Raw genomic sequence first — 25,409 nt, 5'->3', positions numbered from 1 at the left:
AGATCAGTCTCTTTCCTGCTGTTCATGATTCAATAATAAAAAAAAGAGACTGAGCAAGAATGACATCGATGGGAAGAGTTCAAATGTGAAACCCGTGCTGCCAAAAAGAACACAAAGGCCTGTTACCCATGAATTTTAGAAAATAATCTGTGGACTGATGAGACAACAAAGGAGCTTACTGGAAGGTATGTTTCCTGTTACATCATGTGTAAAACTAACAATTTCAGAACGAAACATTATACCAACATTCAAACATGGTGGTGGTAGTGCAATGGTCTGGGGCTAGTTTGCTTCTTCAGGATCTGGATGACTTGCCATAACCAATGAAGCTATGAAATCCGCTTTCTACCAGAAAATCCTGAAGCAGAATGTTTGGCTATGAAATTTTTTATCTTAAGGGCCAAAGCACTTGGTTAATATAGCAGGACAATGATCTGAAACACACCAGCAAATCTACCTCAGAATAGTTAAAAAAAAAGGTAGGTTTTGTAGTGGTCTAGTCAAAGTCTAGGTTTAAATCCAATAGTGTTGTAGTGGGATGACTTTAAACTGGCTGTTCATGTTTGGAAATCCTCAAATGTGGGTCAATTAAAATAATTCTGCAATGAAGAGTGGGTCAGAATTTCTCCACAATGATGTAAAAGAGTCATTGCCAGTTGTTGCCACCAAAGATGACAATAACTTCTTAGATTTAGGAGGTAATTAGTGTTTTCAATATAGACCAATTGGTTGGGATAACATTTTCCCTTAATAAATGAAATAATCATTGGAAAACTGCATTTTGTATACATTTAGGTTACCCTTTCTGATATTAACAATTTGCTTGATAAGATAAAACATGACAAAAATATAAAAGCGGAAGAAATCTGTAAGGAGGGGAATAGTTTTTTTTATAGCACTGTATATCCTGTCTGGCCTAAAAACACCTGAGATCCTTCAGAAAGAGTTAGTGTTATTGGGGAGACGAATGTTTCCTTCCTGAACCTGTTACCTCTGGGACATGATCTTGGATAAAGAAAGAGAAGGGATGCTGGAAAACAAATGGCAGGCAAACAATGACAGGTATGGATTAAACTGAATATAAGCCTATGTGTTTAAATAATAGGATAAAAATTAACAATTAGCTGAAGCTCCAAATAAATTTATTTAAGGTTTTACATGTGTACAGAAGCCAAACTGCCAATCACATGCGTGTTTAAAATTAGGGGAACATGTCATCGGTGTTTAATAAAAGGTAAATAATTCAGTTTATTTATACACCCCCAATTCACAACACATGTCGTCTCAAGGCACTTTTCAAAGTCAATTCAATCGCACCATACAGATTCCAAGTTAAATACATTAATTCCTGTTGATCCTATTAAACAATGCAGTCAAATTCATTATTCAAGTTGATTAAAAGGTTTTCTAAGAAAATAGGAGCAAACAATCTGAATAAATCGCCGGCAGACTGATAAAAAATTATTTTGCAGATCTGTCCCTTTAGTGACAATGAAATTAGTCATTATTTTTTACTTCTTTGCAAACAAAACCAACATATATACACAAAAATTTCAATATAGGCATTTCCTCACTCGTCATTATCCAACCTGCACCAGACTGTGGACTCCATCATTCACTATAAAACCTCACCAGATTTGACAAAAGCTGTGTAATCAAACTGAAGAATATGTTGAAATACAGTAAATAAGAGCAGCTACTCGTCTTTCAGCTTGTTGTTCACATATTTTGTTCTCTTTGCCAAGGCGATGGTTTCCAGATGCAGGTTGCGGTTGAGAATAACCGAGCCACAGGTGAGAGCTCCGGCGAGCGCGCCAGCAAAACCGCACAAAAACACGTCCTGGCCTGCAAATGGCACATTTTAAAACCATTAGCTGAGGGAACACTAATCTTTATTTTCAGTTTGTTGTAAAGAGGTACAGGACACACCTGTCAGATAGAGGTTCTTCAATGGAGTCTGAGGTCTTATTGTAGCGTTGAGTTCAGGGCTGAACCGAGCGATGCCGTGGTCCACTCCGTAGATCTCACCTTTGGGTGCTCCGATGTAGTGTGTGTTAGTGATGGGGGTTCCAGCATCGACGTACTCTATCTGTACAACCACAACACACTTCTGAGTACCAAGGATAGCTAACCTGGCTATTTATACACATTTTAACTCTCTAGGATAGTAGCAAAAAAATTAAATCCAGATGAAAATACTTTAAAAAACAAAAGAAAAAGGTAGCTATTATAATAGTAAAAGTACAAAGAAATGCAGCACATTCAGGCAGGCGAAACCCCTTGAAAGCACTCAAAACTACCTAGAATTATCCAGACTAGTCACCAAGATAATACTTTTTTAAATTCTCTTGTAGATATATGTTTTGTTAATGTATGAATCAAGCATAGAAGTTTAACCATCTTGGCGTCTTATTTACAAGCGATAACAGGATGGATCGGGGCCTTTTCTGTAGTCTGTCGTGATCAGTGATGGGAATAATAGCATTAAAATAAACGGCATTACTTTTTTCAGTATCGAGTAATCAAACAAATTACTTTTTCCATTGTTACAACACTGTTACTAACGGTTATTAAATGGGGTGTGTTATAAACTATCTCACTGAAGCTCTTATCATCTGTCGTGGCTCTCAGCCACAGAAGCTAAGCTTTTTTCTTTGGTGAAGGGAAGAGCAAGGAGCGAGACAATCGCATAAGTGATAATGATTGGCTAAGGTAGAGTAAGCCTTCATGGTTAGCCGATCAGAGGCAGAGTTCATTTACACACAAACCACAAACGCACAGAGCAGCCCTGCTCAGGCAATCTAGCAGATGTAAGCTGAAACAATGGCGGGTCTGGAGGGAAAGATTGTGTTTTCAAAATGGAAGTACAGACACTACTTTATTCTCCGTGAGGTAAAATGGCAAGAACGTACATGTGAAGTAAATATTAAATGTTTGGTACAAGTAGGCTACTTGTCTATGTAATTCCACTTTATGCAACTGGCTTGTGAAACCTTAGAAAAAAATCTAAGTTCGTAGACACATTTAAAACTTAAAAAAAGTAACAATAGTTACGTTCCCTGTTAACTAGTTACTTTTCTAGTGGAGTAACTAGTAAAGTAACTAGTAACTATAACCAATTACTTTTTCAAAGTAACATGCCCCACACTGTGATTGTGATGAATAGGAAGGTTAGCCAAAAAATGAAGCACTTGTTTTACTGGTCCATCTATGTTCTGACCTTCATGTACGGTCATGATGTGAATGTGGATTGAAAGAGCAATATCCCTGATAGAAGTGGCCGAATGTGCCTCCTCTGTAGGGTGGCACGGCTCAGCCTTTGAGACAGGATGGGAATTTCTGTCATCCATGGGGATCTTGGAGTAAAGTCAGTTGATCTAGTTTGCCACCTTGATGGCTCCCTTTACAGGTTTTCCAGGCAAGTCCACCTGGGAGGAAAACTTGGAACAGACCCAGAACTCGCTGACAGGACGCAAAACGGCTCCATAAAACTTCCCTGGATCGCAAAACAAGGGTCACGTTTGGGACATATCTGTAAGGCTTAAATTATTTATAATCTGTCTTAGTCACAAGTTTCCTGGAGGGTTTATGATTCAGTTCCACAGAGTAAACGCTGCAAGGAAATCACAAGTTAAGGCTGGTTGTGTTCACAACTGAAACCGTGTGCTTTAGTTGTGCTTAGAAAGAAATAGTTGGTACCTTTCTGTGGACTTTATAGTGAATTCAAATAAATTATAAAACATACACTCTGTGACAGTCATTGTTTACGCCTTTATTGCTAAAAATCAAAGATTTTTTATGATTGTGTCGAAGGCTTTTCTCCCACATGCTCTGCGGCTGAAAAATAAGGCGGTCATGGCGGACGGATTACCTGCTCAATATGAACTCACATATTAAGAACCACATAGTTGAAACAAGTATGAGAAATGGCAAGGGTAAATGGAAGTTCAAGCAAAATAACCTCCTCAGAATAAAAAAAGGTAACAAACTTTCCAGGTTCTAAAGTCAAAATGTGCCCTAAATTGTCAGATAATTAAATACATAGATAAAAAAATAGTAGGTGGGCAGATGGATGGATGGATGGCAGACTAAGAGACTGCAGTAAAGAAGGAAATTTACCTTTTTGTAAGTATTGATTTAAAGCTATATTTATCACCTGATGGTGGTCAGAGGGCCCGGTGGGGCCAACTGTATGGCAGCTGCACTTCTGTCAGTCTGCCTCATGGCAGCTTTGGCTACAATGCAACCTATTGCTGTCAGTGTGTGAATGTGTGAATGACTAATTGTAGTGTAAAGGACTTTGGGGTCATCTGACTTGATAATGAGCTATACAAGTGCAGGCCATTTATCATGGTGCATGTGAACTCACCAGACAGAGAAAACAAGCCTTTACCTTGTCTCTGGTGATCTTTGGAAAAACATCCATCACCACATCCAGGGCGGAGTTGATGAATGCTTGCTTCAGCTCTTTGTAGTCGGCCCCTCTGTTCGTCACTTTGCCGTCCTTCCACTCCTCAAACCACGAGTATTTGGCAAAACTGACCAGGCTCAAAGTAGACTTTCCTAGATAAAAAAAGACAATGATCAAGAAAGCATTCCAGATGAGGGTTTATTCCCATCGTCGAGTCTCATCTAGTACCTGGCGATCTCTCCTCCCATGATGGATCTTTGGCTGATGGGGAGGCAACAAACAGCAAGGGGATTTTTTTAGAAGCCTTTTCTCTCTCCTCATTCATATATTTCTCCACCCTTTAATGAACAGAGATAAATCTGGTGAATTTACACTAAACATTCAGCCTGAGCAGCTTGAATCTGTAACATTTGCATTAATAACAACCTTGGAAACATTTGACTTGAGGTTTTGTACAAGCAAAGACTACACGGTATCTGCCACTGACACTAGAACAACCAGGAAGTACATTATATATATATATATATATATATATATATAATGTACTTATATATATATATATATATATATATATATATACATTGAACCGCAGAGGGGGAGTCATTCTGACCCCATAGAAACAATATAAAACGCTGCATGCTCAGCTGGCAGTGAGCTTGATGGCACAACAAACATGGTTTAATAGATATTTATTTAAAAAAATATACAATATAGGTCTTCCTGTATTAACAGCGTTAGTTATACTCACTTGCTGACAGAGCAACAAACAAGGTTATAAAATAGCTCTATGGCCTTTGCATATTGCAGCAGGCTGTAAACTACAGGCTACAGTCATACTGATGCAGAATCTGGAATAACGAGCAACAATGAAAGACTAAATGTGGAAGCTTTGGCCTCATTTCAGGACATGATGGCACAGGATTTTGGACTAGGGAGAATTACGTTGGTTTGCATGAAGGAATCCAAAGTCAACAACTTCAGTCATCAATATTATTTAAAAACAAGGCTGAAAATGACCCTAAAAACACGATGGAACAATTTTCCAGCGGGGAACAGATGACAACAGGCCTGTTTGCTGGCATCAGTACTGCATCAAATGCAATGACTCTCTACTGCAACCCGATAAATTGCATCTATGAGCTCTACAGACAATCTCACACAGAGTATGTTATCACATAAGGTCCTACAAAGGCAACAAGCAAATAAAGAAGTAAGAACTTTGGAGCAAAATGGCAAGCGCACATGACGTAAACCTATAAATGCATTACACGGACAGCTGTGTGCTGCATGCTGTGCCTGCTCTTCATACTTCCAACTCTGTATTGGGCAGGGGAAATGAGGTACTGAATATTTTGTGAGTGTGTTTCAGCATTTATAAAAACATTTTGTCAACAATTACAAAGCTGTCTAAAAGTCACAATTTGTCAGTCTCATTTGTTCATAGTTTATATTTTTTTGGCTTCACCTACTTCAATAAAACATGAGAGTTTCCTATAGCTACTGTACATTTAAAAATATTGAGCGTAAAAAAGCTATTTTATAATTAAATTAACACACAAAAAAATATTTTGTGTTTTTTGCTGATCAACTATCATTTCATTTACAATGTATAAAACTGTCGATTTTTAGCATAATTAGCTGTTTGAATGTAATTTTCTGTGATTGTTAAGGCACTTCTGACATGGACGCAAAATGTCTCTCTCTGGTGGCCGTAGGGGATATGGGACTCCTGGTTGCTCTTGTGATTAACAAAAAGTAAAGACATGCTAGATTCAAGAAAAAAATCTTATAGGAATTAAAAGAGAAAACATACAGTTCATCAAAATTGTTCTCAGCAAAGATCCAGTAGTTGTTTGCTTTCAGGCCCAGCTCCTCCTTGGTTCCATTCAGACCCACAAAGATGCTCAAGCCTCCTTCACCGTGCTTCACCATACTTAGCTGCTTCTGGATATCTACAAGGCAGCAGAATAACAGCAAGCTGCCGAAAAAACGTCTGGCATCAGCAGCACAGAAATGCATTCAGGCCAGTGAGAATGCTGTCTGACCTGGCATGGCCTGGAGCTCCTTGGGCAGCAGCTTCTCGTAGGTATTGAAGATACCAGCATCAGAAATGACCATAGGGGCATGGACATGCACCTCCTCCTGACCTTTTAACACACTCACACCTGAAAAAAGAAGAAGCAAAAGCTATGGATTCATCTTATCAACAGACTAGCTTAATGAACTCGTCAAGTCAAGCTCACCATAAGCTTCCTTTGCATCGTTGAACAAGATACGGTTGACTGGGGCTCGAACCAGAACGGCACCTCCTGCCTTCTCAATGATGGGAATCATATGGTAAGCAATCTCACTGCTGCCTCCTTTAGGATACCAGGCTCCGCTTAGGTAGTGGGTTATCAGCAAACTGTGCATGGCAAAGCTGGCATCTTTTGGTTTGTTCCCTGAAGATCACATATGAAACCACAAACACTGAGCAGCCTGCTCACAAAATGAATTCATGAAATAGCAGAGAACTGCTCTAAGTCAAGACTCAAATCCAATTCTAAATCTGATTGGAGGGAAAAAGCAACATCAATAAAACTCCAAAATCGCAGATTTTACATTAAAGTGGGTATCATATAATAGCAAATAATTTTTTTAAGAGCAAATTTCTCCAACCAGAGCCTTGAGAAAATGTGGAAAAACCAATGTCAACCACTGTCATATGTTCTGGATATGTCATCAGTCATTTTCTACCGCTTATTCCATAGTGGGTCGCGGGGGAGCTGGTGTCTATCTCCAGCAGTCTATGGGCGAGAGGCGGGGTACACCCTGGACAGGTCGCCAGTCCATCGCAGGGCAACACACAAACAACCACGCACACACTCATTTATACACCTAAGGGCAATTTAGAGTGACCAATTAACCTAACTGGCATGTTTTTGGACTGTGGGAGGAAGCCGGAGTACCCGGTGAGAACCCACGCATGCACGGGGAGAACATGCAAACTCCATGCAGAAAGACCCCCGGCCAGGCATCGAACCCAGGACCTTCTTGCTGCAAGGCAACAGTGCTACCAACTTTTTGAGTCTTACCACAGACTTTCAATTGAATTTGGATCTGGAGTTAGTAGGGTTGAAGCCATGCCATACTGTTTCCATTTTGTCCAACGTGTTGTTATTGTTTTATAACCTAATTTTCCTTTAAGCCTTTCCACAACATTCCTTCTACCGGTCTGTATGTACTATACAGAGACATTTAGGAGACCAAGTCAACAGCATCTCATGTGATGTTCATTGTTTGACCAAAAAAGAAAATTAAACTATCACCAGGCGTACCGTAGGTGCCAAAGATGTAGGTAAAGACAGCTCTGAGGTCCTTGTTTTCTGTCAGCTCATTGACCACATCTGTCAGGCTGCGCGGCGCCATTTTGAAGAAGAAAGACAGATGTTTGACGAGACCAGTGTGGATCAGGAACTTGGCCAAGGGTATGGGGCAGAGCTTCAGCAGAGCCAGGAACCAGACACCCCGCCCAGTTTTCTGCAGACAAAACACAGCACACACAGATGGTAACAGTAGACCAGCAAGGACACTTGAGTTAAAACAACTGTTCCATTTACATGATAATCCAACATTTCTTGGCTCCCTAATCACCGCTGCTTTGGTTTCAGATGTACATCTGAGGTGTTTCAAGGAGGTTTCAACAGCTGTCTATCCTAACATGTGAATACAACTAAATACAAACATTACTCATCATCATTAGGAGGTTCAGGAAGCAAGGCTGCAGGATTTGTGATCTTTGTCTCTCTGCTTTGTTTTCATTTCAGCCAAGCAGTGTTCAAGAAGACAGAACTAAAAAAGGATTAAATGCCAGTACTCACAAACCTATTAGCTTACTAGCTAATCCATTTTTATTTGGAAAGATTTCACAAAAGTTCACCATGTTCTTGAGATGTCAGCTATAAAACTTAAGCATTATTTCAGTGTTCTAAATACAATAGTATAGCAGGCATTTGTGGCCCCCTTTATCAGATATACATGAGTCTCAAATGTCACTTGCCATCCAGGGAACACAGCAAACATGTTGAAGATGGTCCTTAAAAAACATGACACTATGCATCACCCCACAGTAAAACATGATGGAGGCAGCATCATGCTGTGGGAATGTTTTTATTGGATGGATGGAACTAAATACAGGGAAATTCTAAGAAGAAAATCTCAAAGATGCTGCAAAAGACTTGTGACCATGCAGAGATTCACCTAGCAGCAGATTAAGAACCCCATTAATTCAGATAGACCGACACAAAGTAGTGAAGAATAGTGAAGGTGAAGTAAAAAGATTCATTGTTTTCAAAAGTTTTATAAATAGAAATTGTGTGTTGTCTGCATGCATTCAGACCTCTTGACGCAAAATCACATTTTGCTGCAATTGCAGCTGCAAGTGTTCCAATGTGTTTCTCTACCAGCTTTGCACAACCAGATACTGAAATATATATTTTTTTAAATAGCCCGAGCTCACTCAGGCTGGACGGACAGCACCAATATTCAAGTCCAGCCACATATACTCTATTGGATTTAGGGTCTATTCTTTGACTTGGCCATTGTAATACATGAATATGCTTTGATCCAAACCATTGTACCTCTTGAGTCCTGCTAATGACCTAAATGATTCATGTGTGTTAAAGCAGAGAATATGCAGAGATATTTCTAAAAGTTGCAGGAGACCATTGAAGTTTATCGTTGTAACAAGGAAAAATATGAAAAATAGTGTTCAGACACTGGATGGTTGTATAATGTCCGTCTAATCCAAGAAATACATGATGTCACAGGATCGACCAGGAATGGGTGAATGACAAAGTGAACCATATGGAGGTGGGTTCATGAGTGTTTATGTTGTTGTTATGTGTATGTAGAACATTGATCTTACAAGGGCTTTGAACAGATGGCAGTCAAAATCCAAATAATGCAGTGTGTTTATGTCGAGGCCTACTAGGAGAAAAAGCATTGCATGTAAGGCTAGAGACTGAATCATAAGTAAGACTCTTTTGGAAATGGTTAATGCTATTATCAGTTTAATATAACTTGTCACGCGACCCTACCTTCACCAGCTTCATGTACTCGTCAATGACCTTCTCCTCTCCAGGGAAGCGCTTCTTCAGCTCTTCACAGAAGCGAGTGCTGCCGCTGTAGATGGGGTAGGAGCGCCGGTTTTCAGGAGGTCCCAACACAACGTGGTCAAATGGGTTCTCCAGCTTCTCCCACTGCAGTTGTCCATTGGTCATCTGGTCCAGCATGCAGCGAAAAGGCTTGTGTTCCAAAAGTTCACCGATGTAGTGGATACCTGCAATATGTAACGGTGTTATCACAGAAATTGCTTCAACAAAATAATTTTCATCAATTATAACTTTCACTGGAACAAATTTATGGTGCTTTTTAAATGTATTTTCTTGCATATTTGAAAGACATGCGACAATCATCTTACCAACATCAAACTCAAAGCCCTTCTCTGTGAATGTGTGGCAGCATCCCCCGGCCCGATCATGCTGCTCTAGAACAAGAACCTTCTTTCCAACTTTAGCTAGCAACACAGCCAGGCCGAGTCCACCAACACCACTGCCAATGACAACTGCATCAAGGTTGTCTGGTACTTTACTGGCCAAGAAACCTATCGGGGAAAAAGGGTAAGATTAGGCAATATAACTGTGGTTAAAAAATATATCCAAAGCAAACAAACATGTTTGTTTAATTAGATTTAATTTAAAAACACTTCATATGTCATTCTGATAACAATTTTAGAAATGAAAATGGAATTGGTGAAAATGAGAATGGGCAGCTAAGACCTCAAAGAAAACTGGAAATCAGGAAAAGCCTGATCGGTGCATCTCCAGCAAAAATGTTCAGTTATTGAAGTTACAGTCTTTGATTCTGTGAAACCTTTTGGTAACATTAACTCCCATCTCAAAGCTTTGATGTTTTACTTAAAATAAATGTGTTTAAATGAGCCCAAAAAACGGGACAAATTACAGGTCCTTCTCAAAATATTAGCATATTGTGATAAAGTTCATTATTTTCCATAATGTCATGATGAAAATTTAACATTCATATATTTTAGATTCATTGCACACTAACTGAAATATTTCAGGTCTTTTATTGTCTTAATACGGATGATTTTGGCATACAGCTCATGAAAACCCAAAATTCCTATCTCACAAAATTAGCATATTATTAAAAGGGTCTCTAAACGAGCTATGAACCTAATCATCTGAATCAACGAGTTAACTCTAAACACCTGCAAAAGATTCCTGAGGCCTTTAAAACTCCCAGCCTGGTTCATCACTCAAAACCCCAATCATGGGTAAGACTGCCGACCTGACTGCTGTCCAGAAGGCCACTATTGACACCCTCAAGCAAGAGGGTAAGACACAGAAAGACATTTCTGAACGAATAGGCTGTTCCCAGAGTGCTGTATCAAGGCACCTCAGTGGGAAGTCTGTGGGAAGGAAAAAGTGTGGCAGAAAACGCTGCACAACGAGAAGAGGTGACCGGACCCTGAGGAAGATTGTGGAGAAGGGCCGATTCCAGACCTTGGGGGACCTGCGGAAGCAGTGGACTGAGTCTGGAGTAGAAACATCCAGAGCCACCGTGCACAGGCGTGTGCAGGAAATGGGCTACAGGTGCCGCATTCCCCAGACCTGGGCTACAGAGAAGCAGCACTGGACTGTTGCTCAGTGGTCCAAAGTACTTTTTTCGGATGAAAGCAAATTCTTCATGTCATTCGGAAATCAAGGTGCCAGAGTCTGGAGGAAGACTGGGGAGAAGGAAATACCAACATGCCAGAAGTCCAGTGTCAAGTACCCACAGTCAGTGATGGTCTGGGTGCCGTGTCAGCTGCTGGTGTTGGTCCACTGTGTTTTATCAAGGGCAGGGTCAATGCAGCTAGCTATCAGGAGATTTTGGAGCACTTCATGCTTCCATCTGCTGAAAAACTTTATGGAGATGAAGATTTCATTTTTCAGCATGACCTGGCACCTGCTCACAGTGCCAAAACCACTGGTAAATGGTTTACTGACCATGGTATCACTGTGCTCAATTGGCCTGCCAACTCTCCTGACCTGAACCCCATAGAGAATCTGTGGGATATTGTGAAGAGAACGTTGAGAGACTCAAGACCCAACACTCTGGATGAGCTAAAGGCCGCTATCGAAGCATCCTGGGCCTCCATAAGACCTCAGCAGTGCCACAGGCTGATTGCCTCCATGCCACGCCGCATTGAAGCAGTCATTTCTGCAAAAGGATTCCCGACCAAGTATTGAGTGCATAACTGGACATGATTATTTGAAGGTTGACGTTTTTTGTATTAAAAACACTTTTCTTTTATTGGTCGGATGAAATATGCTAATTTTGTGAGATAGGAATTTTGAGTTTTCATGAGTTGTATGCCAAAATCATCCGTATTAAGACAATAAAAGACCTGAAATATTTCAGTTAGTGTGCAATGAATCTAAAATATATAAATGTTAAATTTTCATCATGACATTATGGAAAATAATGAACTTTATCACAATATGCTAATATTTTGAGAAGGACCTGTATATTTAAATGATCTAGAAGTCAAAATAACATTACACGATCTGAACACTACCAGTTTAAATTTTAACGCTGCACATATTGCTTTGCAACCATGAACTTTACATCAATGTCATAAACTAAGCTATGAGATTTAAAGTGTTTTGACGAAACACACCAAACTATATTCGTGACTTTACAGCTTGCATGAGTTTCTACTGTTTTGACTGCAAACTTATCTACATAAACTCACCTTGCTTAAGGACTTTATTTTTTTCTTTCTTGTCGTAAACCTTCTTTTTCAGCGGCTCTCGACAGTCCTTCTCGAAGGGGTTCGGACCTGAGCTGCCGAAGATATATTTAAGTATAAAAATTACCCCAACTATGCAAGCAAAGGATATAATTGTCAACATCACGCCAGTCTTTCTTTGCAATGGCCTGTCAACTGTCAACTCTGAGTTCACTTCCCTGTTAGTTATATAAGACCGGCCACATTACTGACAGGAGACGACAGTAGCCAATCACAGAATTTGATTTCTTATACGGTAAGACAATGCCGTCCAATGAGCGACGGGCACGATATGGGAGTTGTGTGTATGTTATACTGCTTGGGTGCAGCTAAAATTGACCTTTATAACATTAAAATCTAGACACAGATCATACATTTAAACAAATTATTAAGTTCTGCACAACATTCTAAAGTGATTTAATTAAAGTTTGCCATTAAACATAAAAATAAATAAATAAATAAAGTTTATTGATAGTGGATGCTTTGATTTTTTTTTCCGGTGTCAAACCATGCAGCTAAGCCTTTGTTAAATGTATGTAAAAATGTCAAATAAAAAGCTAGATGGTTAAGAATAAGAAAACAAATGGAATAACTACTTTTGGTAGCAATGCAAAATATACATCCCATATATATATATAGGTATGGGTTTCTTTTATTAGTACAGTGAATTCAAGAGGGGTGGTCCTGAAAAGTTGATATGAATGAGTGGAGCTCTCTGTGGAATGTAGGTCAGGTCAGTTTGCTGGCCAATCAAGCAGTGGTATGTTGGTCATAAAGCAGGTGTGTAAACTTTCACCTCTCTCTGCTCCCATTTCGTGGACCTCAAAAAACTTGGATTCTGTGTCTCTCCACCCTTCCTACAGACTCTGGGACCTCGTTTGTGCACCTTTTTCCATACTTAACATAAAACGGTTTGAATAAATTACCCCTTATGTAATTAATTGAAATGACTTTCATTTATATTTAAACATTTAAACGATAATCAAATTTTCTGGGATGTCTCTATATGTGTGTATGCTTCACACACCTGTCTGGTTTGAATGTATCTTCAGGAAAACAGCTCCACATACAGGGCTAGCACAGTTTTTAAAGCACTTTGAGCTATGTTTGGTGTTTTTATGAGTATCAACAGTTACAGAAAATATCATGTTTGAGGTCCTTTTAAGAACGATCAAATAAATTGTGGAAAAACATGTTTTAGACCAATATTTAATGATTTTTGGTTCTCGACGTCATAGTTTCATTAACTTTCTGCAGTTTTGCATTTTTTCCTGTACTCGGATCTAAATAAATAATTCATTTATTCATCTTCTATACCGCTTATTTCATAGTGGGTCATTGGGGGCTGGTGCCTATCTCGAGTAACTCTACGGGCGAGAGGCAGGGTACACCCTGGACAGGTCGCCAATCTATCACAGGGCAACACGGAGACATACAGGAAAGACCACCATGCACACACTCATTCACATCTAACGGCAGTTTTAGGGACCAATTAACCCAATAGTCATGTTTTTGGACTATGGGAGAAAGCCAGAGTACCCGGTGAGAACCCACGCATGCACGGGGAGAACATGAAAACTCCATGCAGGAAAACCCCCAGGGAGTCAAACCCAAGACCTTCTTGCTGCAAAGCAACAGTGCCACGGTGGCGCTACCAACTGCGCAACCGTGCAGCCCATCTAAAGAAATCGATGTGCTGTTAAACACATTTAATTTTGTTCAGATTTTTATTGCAAACTCAGTTTGTTCAACTGTGAAACAGAATATTTCGTCAACTTTTTGTATTTCCTAAGGGAAAGAATTGAACCTCATCCAGCAGCAGTGAATTTGCAGTAATCTGGCCACATGCTGGTTACTCATAGTTATAAGAAAAGCAACATTTGTGTATGAAAACATCTTCACCTTTCATGGAAATAAATACATCTGAAACTTCAGAAAAAGTAAATAACTGAATCTGAAAACTTATTTTTGCAAGATGTATGATTTTGAAATATAAATATTCGATACGTTTTCCAACAAACTCGCATCAACTTCTACAAGTTATTTATTTTCTGCTCCAGAACAAAAAAAACCTCACTGGCATCTTCACATTCATTTCCTGCACCACATCACAGCAAAATCAACTTTTTAGATTTTTTTTTTTTTTTTTGGAAAAACCAAGTTTTACATAAGAAAAAATTTCTTAGAAGCATTTCCCCAGTCATCAACCCTGCTCCTCTCCAAATTGTGACTCCATCATTCCATTGCTCAATCATATAAAACCTCACCCAGTTTGACAGAAGCCAAATAGTCGATATGCAGGATATGTTGAAAAATTTCATGCTGTGTAGTAATATTAGTGTGTTGTCTTGACCTTATCATGAAGTTAACTGGCACAATTATCAGTCCAGCCAGGAAAATCCAGCACACTAAAACTCCATGTTTGGTTTGTTTACATTTCAATAATTTAAGTCTTTATTGAAGTAATACATCTCAACTTAATTCTTGGACTTTCCCATAACGGCTACTTGCATTCCAGGCTGGAAAAGTAATTTAGATTTCTCTTCTTGCCTTGAAACCTCACAGATGTTTAGGAAATGTAATTTAAGGAGTCTGTGGGACCACAAGGGGGAACAGTTTTCAACTGGGGACACATTTAAATTAAAAGACAGCATTACAAATCTGATCTCTGGTGATAAGCATGCAGCACAACCACCCCATCAGAATGCCTTCAGCCCCTTTGTAGCAGTCCAGCCTGATCAATATGGATCTGGGTTTCTTTTATTAGTACAGTGAATTCAAGAGGGATGGTCCTGAAACATTGATATGAATGAGTGGAGCTCCAGAAGATGAAAGCCAGCTCTGGGTTTAATTCAAGCAGTGCTGAGCAACCTTAATGGCTGCCGGGAAACATTAAAAACAAAAAAGGGTCAAGAACAACAGCAAAGATCTAACCGGAAGCCCTTATCTTAAGTTTGTTTTTGGTATTTATTAACCACATCTTTTTGAGCCTCCTTTTTAAAATCTCTTTCACCCATTTTGTTTTTTTATTTCTAAAACTTAAGAATTACTTTTATTTTAGTTGCAAAAACCACTTCCAATATTTAAAGATAAAACCAAACAGTAGATTCTACTCTGCATGTGTTAAGCCATTAACTGTAGTTATGTCTGACATATATGTACAAGTACTGTAGGATTCACAGATAGTAGTAGCCAGTAACCCATGAAATCAGAGGGTGTGTGTGTGTGTGTGTGTGTGTGTTTTGGTACAATTTAAGACAGCTTTCAGAGGAAATACAGTTGTTTGCAATGATAAACTACAATGGCTTAAGGTCCATGTGGTTGAGGGAGGGGGAAGACCTGAGGGCTCTCCCAGCCCCCATACACCAGGCAGCAGTAGTGCAGGTCAAAGTTCAAAAGGTCAGAAAGTAAAAATGGGTGGTGTGTTTTCTTTTCTGAAAGCATGAAGTCATCAGTCCATGGTGCGGTCTTCAGGCCCATTGGTGACGCGTGCTTATACTGTAAAAGGATGTCACTGCAGAACCAATCCAACCTGGCAAAGAAACAGTGGAGCCGTTAGCCAAAAACTGCTCAAAGGAATTTTAGACGGAGTAAGGAATATGAATGACCAGAAACTTTTACATGTTGACATTATAAAATTTGCCCAATACAAAATATAACTGGCAAAGGGAAAAGAGAAGTGGAAAATCCTTCTGGAGAAATGACTCACAACAAAAATGTCATCTTAAATTAAATTTTTTCTGGTACTTTAGAGAAGTATATAAAAACATTTTAATTTGTGATATTTAAAAGCCAAAATTTAAATTTGATGGGTATATTGTTATAAAACTATCTATAATGAGAATATCATTAAAAAGGGTATTTATTTCAGTGATTCAAGTCAAAAACTCAGCTCATTTTATTTCAGTTCATTTTGATGACTACAGCTTACAGCTAATGATGGAAAACCAACATTCAGTTTCTCAGAAAATTTAAACACTACAGGTCCTTCTCAAAATATTAGCATATTGTGATAAAGTTCATTATTTTCCATAATGTCATGATGAAAATTTAACATTCATATATTTTAGATTCATTGCACACTAACTGAAATATTTCAGGTATTTTATTGTCTTAATACGGATGATTGTGGCATACAGCTCATGAAAACCCAAAATTCCTATCTCACAAAATTAGCATATTTCATCCGACCAATAAAAGAAAAGTGTTTTTAATACAAAAAACGTCAACCTTCAAATAATCATGTCCAGTTATGCACTCAATACTTGGTCGGGAATCCTTTTGCAGAAATGACTGCTTCAATGCGGCGTGGCATGGAGGCAATCAGCCTGTGGCACTGCTGAGGTCTTATGGAGGCCCAGGATGCTTCGATAGCGGCCTTTAGCTCATCCAGAGTGTTGGGTCTTGAGTCTCTCAACGTTCTCTTCACAATATCCCACAGATTCTCTATGGGGTTCAGGTCAGGAGAGTTGGCAGGCCAATTGAGCACAGTGATACCATGGTCAGTAAACCATTTACCAGTGGTTTTGGCACTGTGAGCAGGTGCCAGGTCATGCTGAAAAATGAAATCTTCATCTCCATAAAGTTTTTCAGCAGATGGAAGCATGAAGTGCTCCAAAATCTCCTGATAGCTAGCTGCATTGACCCTGCCCTTGATAAAACACAGTGGACCAACACCAGCAGCTGACACGGCACCCCAGACCATCACTGATTGTGGGTACTTGACACTGGACTTCTGGCATTTTGGCATTTCCTTCTCCCCAGTCTTCCTCCAGACTCTGGCACCTTGATTTCCAAATGACATGCAGAATTTGCTTTCATCCGAAAAAAGTACTTTGGACCACTGAGCAACAGTCCAGTGCTGCTTCTCTGTAGCCCAGGTCAGGCGCTTCTGCTGCTGTTTCTGGTTCAAAAGTGGCTTGACCTGGGGAATGCGGCACCTGTAGCCCATTTCCTGCACACGCCTGTGCACGGTGGCTCTGGATGTTTCTACTCCAGACTCAGTCCACTGCTTCCGCAGGTCCCCCAAGGTCTGGAATCGGCCCTTCTCCACAATCTTCCTCAGGGTCCGGTCACCTCTTCTCGTTGTGCAGCGTTTTCTGCCACACTTTTTCCTTCCCACAGACTTCCCACTGAGGTGCCTTGATACAGCACTCTGGGAACAGCCTATTCGTTCAGAAATTTCTTTCTGTGTCTTACCCTCTTGCTTGAGGGTGTCAATAGTGGCCTTCTGGACAGCAGTCAGGTCGGCAGTCTTACCCATGATTGGGGTTTTGAATGATGAACCAGGCTGGGAGTTTTAAAGGCCTCAGGAATCTTTTGCAGGTGTTTAGAGTTAACTCGTTGATTTAGATGGTTAGGTTCATAGCTCGTTTAGAGACCCTTTTAATAATATGCTAATTTTGCTTTTGTGAGATAGGAATTTTGGGTTTTCATGAGCTGTATGCCAAAATCATCCGTATTAAGACAATAAAAGACCTGAAATATTTCAGTTAGTGTGCAATGAATCTAAAATATATGAATGGTAAATTTTCATCATTACATTATGGAAAATAATGAACTTTATCACAATATGCTAATATTTTGAGAAGGACCTGTACATAAGACCAATTAATAGGAATTTTAATGCAGACGTGTTATTTTATGGTCAACGCAACCATGGAGAAACCCGCTGACTTTACCGCTGTCCAGCAATCATAAGCCTCTTTCACAAAACATTTCTGTCATGAACCTGTAAAGACGAGCCGCTTCTGAGGTCCCTCTGGCCGTTTGTAAAAACCAAGTCAAGGTGAGCGACATCCCACAAACAAGTCGGCAGCGCGGGCCGAGAGGGGGTGTTGTGCGGCGTTAACATCAGCACTACTTCTAAAATCTGCACTGGGAGGGAGGGGTGCTCTCCTCATACCAGATCACACACAGGCATATCCAGGTCATTCATCTCATAGATGAATGTGGCAAAATAATCTAACTTATTGCTCATGTGCTAATCTTTTATGTTTAATCAGTAAGAACACAACTTATTTGACAAATAATGGAAAAAGTCATATTCTTTTTATCCTTCCAATTAATACCTCATATGAGTTATAGTTAAATAAGAAAGTTTACTTATAACCATTTGGCATCCAGGTGATCTGCTCCTCCAAATGTTGCTATTTTATAAAAGATACCGGCTTAGTTTGGGAAAACAATGAGACTTGTATAGCTTCCATTTTTTAGTTCAGTGTAGTGATGATCTCTGCCTCATAATTCGTTCCCTGAAAAGCAGCAAAATGGACTATACTGATGAGCGTTTCTGAGATGTTATATTAAAGTGCTCAGAGGGGTGACAAAAAGGTTGAAATCCGGTCATATTAAGCAGCTGGCTCTTATCCCTCAATAAGAAAAACTGGAATGAAGAGACAGACCAAAAAAAAAAGCCTGACAGTAAAAGACTGAGCCCGCTCTTAAAAGAACAAACACATTTTTAACTTTGACTACTTTCAGAGTCTTTCAGGCAATTTTTGTGCAAATACTATACATTTTTTTTTACCTTTTCTGCTCCCATGCTGGGACACTTCCAATTGTACAGATAATACTGTAGATTCCCATCCCCAATGCCAAACTTAAGCTTCTCCAAGAAAGTCTTGTTTTCCATTAGATCCAGTGCATTAAAGACATCGAAGCCTTTCTGTAAAAAGGCACAAAACAGAATGAGATTGCCTTGTCTGAAAGACACCCAGGCAGCTCATGTAGGTTTGTAAAACTGTGGGAAACAAACCGATTTCGCCAGAATGAGAGCATCAGACATCAGGTCCAGCAGTGGTGTGCTGGTGTGCACATTGTAGAAGGAGTACGCTGCTTTAAGACTGCGATGTACAGGGTGATTCATTATGGTGGAAGGCAGTGTGTAGAAACTCAGGAAATCTGTCACTTTGCCTTCGTTCTGTCAGACAATAAAATCACCATTACCAAGATGTCTTTATGAAGGTGTGAGTAATCTATGCAGAAATGTTAACCTAAAAATATTCACCACCTCCACCACATATGTGTCAATAATGGTCTCCTGCGGGAGCAACCAGTGCTCCACCTCCTCCTCGTTCATGGCAGGAACCAGGTTGAACTGGCTAAGGTATTCTCGGAGGAGGCGATGCACCACTGGCACATCCTTCTTGGTCATTGGTCGCAGACCAGAAGTCTTTGGGGACTGAAGGGAAATTAGAGAAGATTAAAAGCATGACAAAAGAAGAATTTAGTTAATGATCTGTGTCTAAATCTGTATCCATTTTCCCACCAACCTCAGGCAAACGGTACAACTTCATGGTGCGCTGCATAGTCATGTTCCTGCTCAGATGGGAGAACTTCACTTCGATTAGTTTTCTGGGGTTCAAAGAGCGATGCCAGTACCTGTGCACATGAGAAGTGAATTAAAGGAGACAATATTCAAGGCATTACAACAAGTAAAAAGAGATATTCCCTTCTGCCATACAAACCTGCAAGTTCCCACAGGTTTGGGCAGTACCACTCCGGCAGTGTACACCGCCTGGAAAATACCCTGAAGGTTGACCCGTCTGGTGATCTCTCGGATCAGAACTGGAGCGACCCGTTTAGCTCGCAGTTTCTTGTGGACGCACAAGAAATTGATCTCTACCATTTTCTTTTCTCTAAATCACAAGAAGAAGTGATGAGACATAATGACTTTGCCTGGTGATGGACTATTTCCATGTTTAGTCACGGGACACACCCTCAATAAGAAACATAAATAAAACCACCCCACGTTACTGGGTTAACGTACATGTCATATATGCGGATGGTGGCTGGAATCGCACTGATAAATCCAACCAGCTTCTGATTGGAGTTCACTCGAACTCCACAATGCCACTGAGGCAGCCAACCTGGAGGTCGTAAGGCCCTAAACAAGACCCAGGTGATTCATTTTGATGTCAGAATACCAACAAAAAAAAGGGTAGATATTTACAGTGTACTTACACAGGAAATAAATTCACCTGTAAAACTGAAACAAATTCAACTGTAATGAACTTCATTTATGAAGCTTTGAGAATTACCAGAGCAAGAACTCAGGGGAGTAGTCAAATCTGAACATGTTGTCATCGTCTTCCACGTAGTTCTCGTTGAGGAGGGTGTAGAGCTCCTTAAGCTGAAGGACAAAAGATAAATTTTAATTGCATAAATATGACTTGAACTACAGCAAACAATAGTAAAGAAGCATGTTCCGTGAGCTCATTTCTCCATCTTCTGTTACCAGTGTAAATCTGACACTAATTCTGTCTGCATGCGTGCACAATGACAGTTAAACCCCCCCATGGAGTGCTCTAATTTCAGTCTCCCTCAGACAGGAATATACCCATCATTTAACAAAGTCATTCAGATCATTTTAAACAATTTGTAAACATCTGCATTAAAGCTTACTTTACTTTTGTTTTAATTAATTAATAAAAGACAAAAATTGGCTTGTTTAAAATAAAATAAAAATCAGTGTTGTGCACTTTGACAGTGATAAATGCTTTGTTGAACTTTGAACCTGATGGGGGTTTTATACCGAGGGACGCTGTCCTGTTAATATTAAACATGGCTCTTTTCAGAAGAAAACTTGGACACACGCATCATCCTCTGGGGGCTGCTGTTACTGAGAAATACAGATTATAGATTATTCTGAGCTGCATCTGCGTGCCAGCTTCTGTTGTTACCCCTCAGGAACCTGCTGCAGGAAGCGACTATGTCCAGGTGTGGGTTTGCAGGTACAACAAAGTCTAGAACCGCAGGAAAGTGGCAGCTGAGTGTATTCTGTCACTTTCTAGTAGAGGCACATGTAGTCAAACTAACAAAACATATGATGATTTAATTAATGTGGGAAAGGGGGCCAGTTGACAAGCTTAAAAAGCATCAAGCAACAAAGGAGACAGGCGAGGAAGAAAGTTACTGAGAAGTCTAAAGCAAGGTTAGGTTATGAAAAAACATCCCAACTGTGCACTTCGCAACCCATCATCTGAAAATGGAAACAGTATGACACAACTGCAAAGCTAGGAAGACATGGCTGTACATCTCAACTTACATTTCCAGCAAAGAGCACAACAACCAGAAAATAAGTCAAGAAGCCCATGGTAACTGTGGAGGAGCTCCAGAGATTCACAGCTCATGTGGAAAACTCTGTTGGCAGGACAACGTCTAGTCAACACATCCGGCCTTCATGGTAGAACAAGATTGTTGAGAGAAAGTCCTGTTTGCCACAAGCCAGGAAGGGAACACAGCAAGCATGTTTAAGGAGGTACCCTGGTCAGATAGGACCAAAATTTAACTTTTTCTTCTACATGCAAACCACCAAGTGTGGAGAAAAATTTAAGTTGTTGTCCCCACTATTAAATCACCATGCTGTTCTTATGCTTTCCTCCAGCAGGACAGGGAAGCTGGACGGCATTGAAGGGCCGGTGGATGGAGCTAGATGGAGGGTAATTCAGGTAGAAAAACCCATTAAAAGGCTGCAAAAAAAAAAAAAACTGGGAATGGGGCAGAAGTTCAGCTTCCAGCAAGACAATGACCCTCAACATATAGCCAGAGCTACAACGGAATGATATAGATCAAAACAGATGTTTTGGCCTACATTCAATAGAAAATATGTGGCATGATTTGAAAAAGTGATGTTCACAGAACCTCTTCATCTAATCTGAGTAAGCTTGAGCTATTTTGCTACAAGGAAGGGGTTCACATCTCAGTCTCTAGACCCCAAATGGCTTTCAGTAGTAATGGCAGCAAATGTGGTTCAAAAAAGTACTGACTAAGGTGGCCTTGGTTAGTACTTTGTCTTTACCTTCCACTTCACCATTATTCACTCTGTGTTGTCCTTATAAATAAAACAACATGCATTTGCTGCACTAGGTTATAATTAAAGAAAGTAAAATGAAGAGAAATGAAGGTTTTACTAAAAGATTGTTTCATTTGAATGTTTGCTTGAATTAAGCTTTACTGCGTCTTACCACAGCAGGGTTCCCCAGGTCGAGGGTGTCCCAGCTGAAGCCCTGAGGGAGGCTGTACGGCTCTTCTCTAATGTGGTCTTTATCAGGTTCGATAGAGCCGTGTGATGTTACAGTCTCCCCTGAAGGAAAACAAAAAAAGATGGCATGAAGCACAACCCTGCAATAAAGCGCATGAGGCCCAGAGGATTTTTTGTTTTGTTTTACAAAAGAATAAAAGCTGTGACGATCATTATACCAAGCTTGGGAACAGGTTGCGTGTCCCAAAACTGATAACTCCTCCGACTGGCCTCCTCCATGGTTTTGGCTGGACCTTGGCCAACGGAAAACAGTTCGATGGCCTTTTGAATCTCCTGTAGCTTATCAGCTGGCAGTGAATTCACCTGTTCAGGGAATAAAAATAAAAAAAACAAACAAAAAACAGTTCAGTTGGTGTGCTACTCCACACACTGAAGATCTCTACAGGTTGCATTTTGTAGTTGTACTTTAGATTATCTTTCATGCTAAAACAAATGATTTCATGCCTTGGCAAGAGGATCTGGAGCTACTTCTGTGGCACCAGCTTTCTTCTTCTTTTTCTGTTTCTTTTTCTTCTTCTTGGCACCAGTGTCATCAGCCCGGTCACTGGAAAACATGAAAGATATATTGTGCCTGGGAAAACCTTGTCGTGATGACAAATTGAATTGATTACTGAATGTATGATAGAAACAGTCACATTTTAATTTGTGTAAAGGACAAAGATAAGTTATAAGTATAAATCCATCCCAGACTCAATCCCCTTGTTAGTTTTTTGTTTTTGATAAAACAAATGCAATGAATGTAGGGCTGCAACTAGCGATTATTTTGCTAAGCGATTAATCTGTGGACTATTTTGTTGATTAATAATCAGAAAGCAAAAGGTGCTTAATAAGAGATTATTTTTTCTTACAGAGTTTGAATCAGGTGAAGCTACAGCTTATGCCACTCAAGGAGTTATTTTGTGTACAATTTTTGCCTAATTACTGCTGAGTGGGTTGTTCTTTCAGCAAATAGCGTGTTTTAGAGTCTGTATACTTCAGTTAATGATTATTCAATTACTAAATTAGTTGACGATTATTTCAATAATCGATTAATCGTGATTAATCCAATTAATTGTTGCAACCCTAAATGAATGTTTACCATTAAGCAAAAAACACAATCAAGAAACTTATATTATTATGGCTGTTGTTAATCTAGGTAATAAACACTATATTCACATTGTATTTACTTAATCTCTGTTTGTGTTAATCCCTTCTATTGGCTGTGTAGAAACAGCTGTGTGCATCTAAGCACAGTGCCATGTTTAGCTTTAAAGCAGGTGAGGAAACAGCCATAGCTGTCCATCAGCCAAACTGAAACAGATAAAGTCACAACAGGCAGGACTGATAGTACTGATAGTCTTCTCCAAACCTACTCCCATCCATCCTGAGAATGACTGGATACTTACAGAGGATTATTTCTTTAGTGTCCAACAGAGGACAGAGGCCAGGCTCTGGGCCTGTATTTTAACCCCCAACCCCCTCCCTCCAGTGCTGATGGTGAATCACATGACCTCTGGACAAGAACTACTTGGTATCCAAGCGTGTCTACATACCCATGTACAGGAGGTCAGTGAGTGACAGGGACAATGGACAACAAAACATTAAATAGTTTGTTCTCCATGCATCCATTGCAGTAGAGGAGGAGCGGCTAACAATCAGAACCATTCTTTGTTTGCGTGTTGGGTGGAGGACTGAATTTCCTGCTGATTTATTTCAACGGAATGACCAGGGTCATCACTTTCCCATAAGACCAAAGTGATACCATGTTGTTAATCTCCAAAATGTTTTCAGAATAAACACATGCAACACCATGACCTTATAGAAGCCATGACATAGGAGGGGTCGCAAATGAACTCTTTCTGCAGCTGCCTTTAAAAGCTGAAAAGCTGTGGCTCGCAGCTTAATGAATGGCCAAGTAGGATTTCCATCAGAGCCTAGTTTCCGTATGAGCTCTTCTGAGTTTTGCATCTTCTAGACTTTGCAGATATGTGTCAAAACGAAAGAAAATAAAAGCTCCCAACACACGATGGTTACAAGAGTCGAGGCACATTATCATCAAAACGTATCCGCTCGTTTCGCTTTTGATTTTGTGTTCAGGCTCGGACAAAAGGGGTTTGACAGCTTTGTTAGCATGGCCAGCTAACTCGTATCTGTCAACCGCAGACAATCAGCTGCCACCTGCAAGAAACTACATGGTGCCACTTTGTAAAATAATAAACATCAAAGTTTTAGATTCTTTAATCTTCACGGAGGACATGGAAGTATGTGATTTGTCGCAAGACCAGTTTCCAACCTCACTTTGATCATTCTTTGACCCCCCCAACGACGCCTTGCTGGAGGCATTTGATGCTAAATTTCTTCTACGTTACTGCAAAAAACGTTCCCTCAACCAATCACATTACAGAGTTAACGCGCAGACATCGGTTGTAACCAATAGGAAGAAAGCTAGTAGGCTGGACTTTAACGACCGACAGTTGCCTTGCCTTCTCGCTAAAGCTTCGGCTAGCATTCGCTTCGGCGTAAAGTAAGATAATAAAACCCGTAAACCGCCGCTGTGTGAATAAGGCTGCCACATTACCCGTCGTCCAAGTGGTGCTCTTCATTTTCACAGTCGCTACAGTGTCCGTGGTCCTCTACATCTTCTTTCTCCGGGATCGGTGCTGTCTCATTCTCATCCGCCATCTTCGACCAGGAAGTGAGGGTCCACGGCGTGCGCTGGTCGCCTTTAAACAAGCCTTGACGCTATTGGCTCAGCTGGGGAGGCGCCTTTAATGTCGCCCATGGTGCTCATGTCAAAGTGTTTGCTGTAAACAATAGCGAAATCAATGCAATAACAACAGTCATGACGGAACGTTACCTAAGTCTCACACAGTTCAAATCATTTTAAGAATATACAGGACATGTTCCCTAAGATGTCGCAAATATTTACACGGTAAAACCTTTTTGGATTCCCTAAAGTTATATACAGTATCATTTAGAGAACCTGCTGGAAAATCCTATTAGAGTTAGCACGGTGTAAATAATTTTACGAACATACTGGGAACATTCGGTGAGGTTTACAGCATGTTAAAAATTCTCAGAATCTATTGAGAGCGTCCTCTTCATAGTCACTGAAGATTACACAGTGTAATTTATTTTTG

The 25,409-nt window shown here is 40.0% G+C and overlaps 2 protein-coding genes across 2 annotated transcripts; both read right to left on the bottom strand.

Annotated features, from left to right (window-relative positions):
• Positions 1 to 1,125: 1,125 nt before the first annotated feature.
• Positions 1,126 to 12,424, bottom strand: LOC124862340 (all-trans-retinol 13,14-reductase-like). Its single transcript, XM_047356199.1, has 11 exons — positions 12,210 to 12,424; positions 9,873 to 10,055; positions 9,490 to 9,731; positions 7,729 to 7,930; positions 6,655 to 6,852; positions 6,457 to 6,576; positions 6,225 to 6,363; positions 4,640 to 4,749; positions 4,394 to 4,563; positions 1,930 to 2,089; positions 1,126 to 1,845 (listed from the first exon to the last, which is right to left on the bottom strand). The coding sequence occupies exons 1-11, from the start codon at positions 12,367 to 12,369 to the stop codon at positions 1,697 to 1,699; spliced, it is 1,833 nt and encodes a 610-aa protein (XP_047212155.1). The 5' UTR covers positions 12,370 to 12,424; the 3' UTR covers positions 1,126 to 1,696.
• A 1,847-nt stretch (positions 12,425 to 14,271) lies between these two features.
• LOC124863590 (glycylpeptide N-tetradecanoyltransferase 1-like) lies at positions 14,272 to 25,003 on the bottom strand. Its single transcript, XM_047358043.1, has 12 exons — positions 24,848 to 25,003; positions 22,735 to 22,834; positions 22,449 to 22,593; positions 22,214 to 22,332; positions 20,288 to 20,379; positions 20,017 to 20,133; positions 19,715 to 19,885; positions 19,520 to 19,628; positions 19,258 to 19,428; positions 19,003 to 19,167; positions 18,775 to 18,912; positions 14,272 to 15,777 (listed from the first exon to the last, which is right to left on the bottom strand). The coding sequence occupies exons 1-12, from the start codon at positions 24,949 to 24,951 to the stop codon at positions 15,757 to 15,759; spliced, it is 1,452 nt and encodes a 483-aa protein (XP_047213999.1). The 5' UTR covers positions 24,952 to 25,003; the 3' UTR covers positions 14,272 to 15,756.
• Positions 25,004 to 25,409: the final 406 nt, after the last annotated feature.

This window comes from Girardinichthys multiradiatus, chromosome X (genome assembly GCF_021462225.1).
Source record: "Girardinichthys multiradiatus isolate DD_20200921_A chromosome X, DD_fGirMul_XY1, whole genome shotgun sequence".
Lineage (NCBI taxonomy): Eukaryota > Metazoa > Chordata > Actinopteri > Cyprinodontiformes > Goodeidae > Girardinichthys > Girardinichthys multiradiatus.
Note: the sequence above shows the minus strand (reverse complement) of the source record. Positions and strands in the feature narration are given on the sequence as shown.